At 49.4% G+C, this 6,619-nt stretch overlaps 1 protein-coding gene across 2 annotated transcripts in view; it reads left to right on the forward strand.

Moving 5' to 3' along the window:
• The window catches only part of DPYSL2 (dihydropyrimidinase like 2), a 90,726-nt gene extending 84,389 nt beyond the window's left edge, over positions 1-6,337 (forward strand). For both annotated transcript variants that reach the window (XM_010995656.3, XM_064482487.1), the window contains exons 12-14: positions 1,249-1,428; positions 2,268-2,433; positions 3,822-6,337. In XM_010995656.3, the coding sequence (XP_010993958.3) occupies positions 1,249-1,428; positions 2,268-2,433; positions 3,822-3,913 (438 nt within the window). In that variant the 3' untranslated portion in view covers positions 3,914-6,337. The remainder of the gene's footprint in view (positions 1-1,248; positions 1,429-2,267; positions 2,434-3,821) is intronic.
• The last annotated feature ends 282 nt before the right edge of the window (positions 6,338-6,619 follow it).

Here is a 6,619-nt window from a genome sequence, read left to right on the forward strand (position 1 = left end):
CCCTGGAAGGACTGGGTTCAGTCTAGGCTGACGTCGGTGGTGCAGCTCCGTGTACCGGAGGACACATTCTCATTTCAGGGAGGAGTGCCTCAGAACCAATGGAAGGCCTGGGGACACACACTTGGGTCCTGGGAATCCACGTGTCGAGTCCCCTCCCCTCCCCCAGGTGCCTCGCCGCCTCTTCCTCCAGTAGCTTCCATGTCACTCCTTGGAGGCCCAGAGCCATGCTGCCAGCCCCCTGTTGCTGTTTGCAGTCAACACTGCTGCATTTTGACATTGAACGTGGCCAATGAGCCATACTCCACCCTCACCAGCCCCTGATTGGCAGTGCAACAGCTCTCTGTTTGCAGACTGACTCTTCAGCACTGATACCTGGTCTGGTAATCACCCCCAGAAGCCCATCTGCTTCTTATGGACGCAGCTGCCTTTTAATTCTCCCCGGACAGCCATTTGTGCCGGCGAGCAGGGCAGGCAGGAGGGAGCGCCAGGCATCTGGCATCTGGGGAAGGAGCAGCGGGTGGACCGAGGCTGTGGGGCGGGGCTGTGATACGTGGAGGTTTCAGTGTCAAGTACAGTGCCCCCCATTTTCTGTTGCCTCGTCTCCAACAAACTCCCTCGTGTGGATACCCCGCCTGCTTTCCAAGAGGGCGCGCGATACATCATGCTCTCACCCTGAAAAGCTTAAAAACTAAAAGGAGGGCTGCCTTGGTGGGAAATTAAACCTCCAGCAGTTTATCAAAGGCATGTCTCTTGCGTTCCCACAGTCCTTTCATTTAGGAATTTTAACTTAACCACATCGCTAACAGATTGGAAAACCAGGCAGGCCAGTGGGAAAACCGACTCATGGATGGCTCATTTCAAGATTAAATTTAGACCTTGGTCAGAGAAGGCCTGTGGATTTTAACCTGATTGGAGCTTGAGTTCGTGAGAACAAAGTCACTGCTAATACGAGGAATCATTTTCATGTATCTTTGTGGTGTGTACAGACCCTCGCGCTTTTCCATGTGATTTTTTTGGATCAATTATTTCTCCCCACAAATTTTTGAGAGGTGGGAAAGATTATTCCATGTTCTAGACGGAATTAAGACAGACAGATTAAGGGCCTGCTGGGTGGCCAATCGGGACAGGGACTCCATCTCTGGGCCTTTGTTTTGTCCGCAAGAGATTGGGCATGGGGTGCCGCCAGACCGCCCAGATCCCGCCAGGACGGGGGCGGATTCTGAGGTTCACTGTGCTGTTTCCCTCCAGTCTCTAGAGTACAACATCTTTGAAGGCATGGAGTGCCGGGGCTCTCCGCTTGTGGTCATCAGCCAGGGGAAGATCGTCCTGGAGGACGGCACCCTTCATGTCACTGAAGGCTCTGGGCGCTACATCCCCCGGAAGCCCTTCCCTGACTTCGTTTACAAGCGTATCAAGGCACGGAGCAGGGTGAGTGCCTCCGATCTCATGGGTTGTTTCTATCATGGGTTAAGTTCAATTCCACAAACACGAAGTTCTTGGAGTCAGAATATCAAGGTGAGTCTGGAGGATTCAGGGATAAGAGAGTCTTTTTATTCTTGGAGTTCAGAATGTCACTGGAGGAGTCAGGCATGTCCCCAGCCAGCCAGATGGAAATGCGACTGCAGTATGTGCTGTCCTGAGGAGCGGGCACTGAGGTTCGGAGGAGGGAACCACTGCTGCGGAGTCGTGGTGCAAAGTATCATGGGGAGAGGGCATTTTGAGTTGGGTGTTGAAGGTTAAGTAGAAGTTTGGCAAGTCAAAGAAGGGAGACAAGGGAATCAGGTAGAGAGACTGTGAGGAGTATAGAAACTGTACAGTGTATTCAGGACATGGTGAACGCGACAGCACTGGTGCTTGGGGACTGTGAGGCAGGGAATGGGTGGAGCTATTAGGGAATTAAAGGGAAAGTAAGATTGGAAAGTTAGGGGCCAGATCTTGGAACATGAGACCAGATCCTCTTCGCAGTGTACTTGGGAGTTCCTACAGGGTTTAAGGTGAAGTGCCTTGGGGGAATAAATGGGAAGCACTGTTAGTTTTTTGTAGAGTAACCAGTCACCCAAGACACACCTTGGGGGAGCTTTGCCCCAGAGCCAGGGGGCTGGCCCCATGTGACATCTGTCCCTGCCGAGCCCCCACATACGGAGCGCTCTCCATTCTCAAAGCTCACAGGCCCATGCTGAGCCCTGTTCCTCCCCCATCAGGAGAGTTGCCAGGGAGACGTCCTCTGTGAATGTGGCCTGAGTTCAGGGGGCTTTTGTGTTTTGCAGCTGGCGGAGCTGAGAGGGGTTCCTCGCGGCCTGTATGATGGACCTGTGTGTGAGGTGTCCGTGACACCCAAGACAGTCACCCCAGCCTCCTCGGCTAAGACGTCTCCAGCCAAGCAGCAGGCCCCGCCTGTCCGGAACCTGCACCAGTCTGGATTCAGCTTGTCCGGTATGGTTATGGTTTGGTCGGGACCCAGCCCTGCGGCGCCCTGCCTGGTGGAGCTGGCGGGGCTGGAGTCACCTTTGTGGGTGGAGAAGAAGCAGAAAGGAAAGATACTCTCATTCTTCCTAAAGATGTAATTCACGGTGAATGGTGGGTTGGGTTTCAGGATCTTGACACGAGTCTATAGCACGTAGGATGGCATGATGTATTCACTGTGTGTCAGACCCAGGAGATTAGAGGACATTTTTTAATGCATTTATGTCCATCGACAAAAAGGATATTGTGGTATTTTAGGATTCTCTTCTCCCTCACATGTACAGTGTATTGGAGTGGCTCATCTTGTGGAGTCTAGAGTTTCTACAGCTTAACTTCATAGCCCAGAAGCTGAGAGTGCCTCAGTCTCCTCATCTATAGAATGGGTATAATGGTAGTAGTTATCTCATGGGGTTGTTATGAGGAGTTAAGTGAGTTAATATACACGCAAAGTGCTCAGAATACAGCCGTTTGATAATTGTTAGCTATTTGTCTGTATAAAATACCAGGGAAGGTGAGAGGAAAAGGGATCAAATATTAGAGCTTCCTTATTTCGAATTCCTTCCACTCTTTCATCTGACCCATGACTAGAAACCTTCCGCTTTCCTAGCTCCCCGAGCCACAGCTGTGCATCCGAGCTTCTGTGGCGTGTTAAAGAAACAGCGAATCAGATACATTTTTTTTTCTTGTCATATATACTGGTTTTTAGAAAGTTGCCATATATAGATTACCCGTTTGCAAAAAATTTGAAAACAAGGAACAGTAGCTTTTTCATCAGGTGACATGGGCATGGTGATAGCTGTGCTGTCTTATCTCACCGGGCCATCCAGGTGGAAGGGAGCATCATCACTCCTCCTGAGTACCCCGTAGACGTGTGCTCTTAGGGAACAGAATGCTGCACCTTCACAGAAGCCACGGGCAGTGTGACCAATGAGAGCAGGGGCAGGATGTAGTCTGAGTCAGTCAAAAGCCTGAGACATGGTGCTAGTTTATAGATAGCTTTACTTCCCCAGTCGGTGGATCCAGCGAGCTTCTGCTGTGGTTCTTCGGCCACCTGAGGCTCATCCTTTTTTTTTTTTTTTTAAATAGTTTAAAACTTTTGGTGAGGTTTTAGGAGGACAAAGAATGGGTCAGACACTTTTCTCCCAAGCTGTGTTCTTTCTTTCTTTGACACTCATTTATTATCTCTCTTTGTGTATCAGGAATTGAGGTTTTGGCAGGGCTCTAGTCTTCTCTGGAGACACCAGGGGAATCTGTTTTCTTGCTCATTCAGGTTGCTGGCAGCACCAAGCTGTGTTATTTGGACTTAAAGCAGCGATTTGTGTAGCTCTGCCTCTGACCCGCCCCTCTCTCCTCTCCAGGCGCCCAGATTGATGACAACATCCCCCGCCGCACCACCCAGCGCATCGTGGCTCCCCCTGGCGGCCGTGCCAACATCACCAGCCTGGGCTAGAGTCCCAGGGCAGTCTTCTGCTTGGGGATGGGGGAATGGGACACCCAAGGACATTCTGAGACTTTCTTCCTTCCTTCTTTCCTTCTTTTTTTTTTTTTTTTAAGAGCCTGTGATAGTTACTGTGGGGCAGCCAGTTCCTGGGGCTCCCTCTCGGGCCCCGCACTCCATCCCTCACCCGGAGTCACCGATTTTGCTCACCCACGTTCATACATAGCTACGAATGTCACACCCAAGCCTATCCACCAACCCCGCACACGGGATCGCCTCCAACACTCAGACATGCGAAACAGCGCAAATCACAGTGAGGGTGTTTCTCATCTCCAACCTCTGTTGTAACCTGTCATCATCTTCCTTTTCATTGGGGGAGGGGAAGATAAAGTGAATTGCCCAGAGCTGCCTTTTTCTTTTTAAATGTTTAGAAAAGTTTTCTTCGTGGGGCTGGGGAGGGGCGGGTTTTTTTGTTTTAACTACTAAATTGGAAAGCCTAATTCAATGTTAATACAAGGGGTTTGAACTGGACATCCTGATGATGCAATTGTGCAACCATCAAGCTGATTCAGGGTGGCGGGCAGACTCGTGTCCCTCCTGAGAGGCTGTAATGTCCACCCTGCCATCCTGTCATCTTCTGGGTCAACTGTTAACAAAGGGCAGGCTTTCTTTCTGGCCTAGATTTTGCTGTAGATGAAACCTTTTTAGGATTCTCTTCTCTCTTCACCTCTTTTCTGCTCTCTCTCTCTCTTGCTTTTTCATTCGTTGATATTGTCACACGTCTGGCTCTTTGTGTTTCCTCCAGCCCTTGTCTCTGAGATGCTGATTTTTCCTCCTCTCTCCCCACCCTGCCCCGCACCCCATGGTCTTCTCCAGTGACCAGGTCTCCCATTTCACTGTGGTCCTAAAAACCCGCCTGGAAGGATGTGTGAGCTTTGTCATCACAACCGTCATAACACGCTGTCCTAGTCCACAGGAGACGGGTGCTCCCCACCCGCATCACCGGGATGTGCGTTTGAGTTTGAGTTGCTTCCCGGGTGTCAGGAAGGGCCGAGTTACTCACCCACGCTCTCACAAGTGGGCCCGGAATAGACCTCAGACAGTGCCGAGATGCTGAGGAAGCATGAGGCTCCAGGACATGAGAGGTTTTCCTCTGTGCAGTTCTAACTGGCTAAGGACACGATGGAATCTATAATTCGAGCCCCGTAACCCGAGTGAGCCAACCAGCTGTAAGCCAGCCACCTGCTCCAAGTCCCACCTGAGTATCTTCTGGGATTCCAGAACACACGGGGCTTCTCACTTCGTGGGGGGAGGGTGGAAAAAAAATTTTTTTCCCCAATTCTTTAGAAAGACATCCTGCAATGTAGGGAATTCTCCTAAACTCAGAAAGCCCTTGGGAAATTTGACCTAAAGTCCATTCTGGTTTGCAAGAGGGAAAATCTGTCGTGAGTCAGAACTGTTAGGAGGAGAAACCCTGGCAGATTGGATGCGTGGCCCCTTAGAGACCGCAGGTGATCGGATCTTGTGTCCACAGCCCACCCTCGATTCGAGTCTCAGAGACGCTTTCCACTAGCTGCCTTGTGCCCGTCCCTGTCTCTGCTGATCTGTGTCGCACCTCCTTCCAAACGTGTTTACAGATTCTCCTAAGCAGTGCTATGTTTGCCAGCTTTTATAAAACCAAATCTGCTTTTGTAAATCGTAACAGAAAAAAAGTAGGTTACGCCCATCCAGCATTTCACTCGACTCTCCACACATTTTGCCTTTGGGGTTATGGTTGGGGTTGATTTTTTTATTGTTGTTGCTGTTGTTGTTTATTTGTTATTTTAAAAGTAAATCGCACTTTTAAAGAATAATTGGTTAACTTAATATATTTGCTTTTTTTTTTTTTCTCACCTGCGCTTGGAGGAAATTTGAACCAGTTGGAAAAAAAAAATTTTGTTTCAATTCTAAGAAACGCTCGCAGCTCTCTTGTATTCACTTGAGTCTTCCTGTTTTTCCTGTCCCAGGTCATGGTCACTTTGGTTATTCTGATCGTTTCCTTAAAACCCGAAGATTTCCGCAGGCTGTGTAAGCATGTTTACCTGTTGGCCTGCTCTGTGTGTCTGTTAAATGAATGTCATGTGTAAATGCTAAAATAAATCCACAGTGTCTCAGAACTGAGTAACTGCAGTGACTTGATGCTCTAAACCCGTGTAGGCTTTACTCATAGCTGGTTTCTAACCCTTGGAATTGTGATTGTGACCACGAGTGGACGAACCTTCAGTGCTAAAGCTGATTATGTGTGTAGCCAGAAGAGTACCTTTTTTTTTTTTGGTAACCACTGTCTTAATGGCAAAATAATTATGGTTAAAAAAAAAGTCTCGTGTTTATTATTCCTTAAGAACTCTGTGTTATATTCCCATGAAACGCCTAATAAAGCAAAACGTGGTGGTTTCAGGGTGTGTCTGTGTTGAGATGTTCAAGGAGGCCGCTGCTTGGCCCGGGTCTCCATCACAACTTCCCTCCCTGAAATGTTCTGGATGTCTCCGGCCTCGTGTTTTGTTGACTGTGCCAATGTAGGGGTCTTTTCACTGCATGTCGCAGGTGGTTTGGTCCAGGCCCCTGAGGTGTGATTCTGAGCAGAGCTCTGCGTGGCGGAGCTGAGTCTCAGAAGTTCACAGACTCCACCCTGAGAGGCCGTGGGGGCCTCCGCAATCAAGCTGCAAATGCAAGTCGGAA

Source organism: Camelus dromedarius, chromosome 36 (genome assembly GCF_036321535.1).
Source record: "Camelus dromedarius isolate mCamDro1 chromosome 36, mCamDro1.pat, whole genome shotgun sequence".
NCBI lineage: Eukaryota > Metazoa > Chordata > Mammalia > Artiodactyla > Camelidae > Camelus > Camelus dromedarius.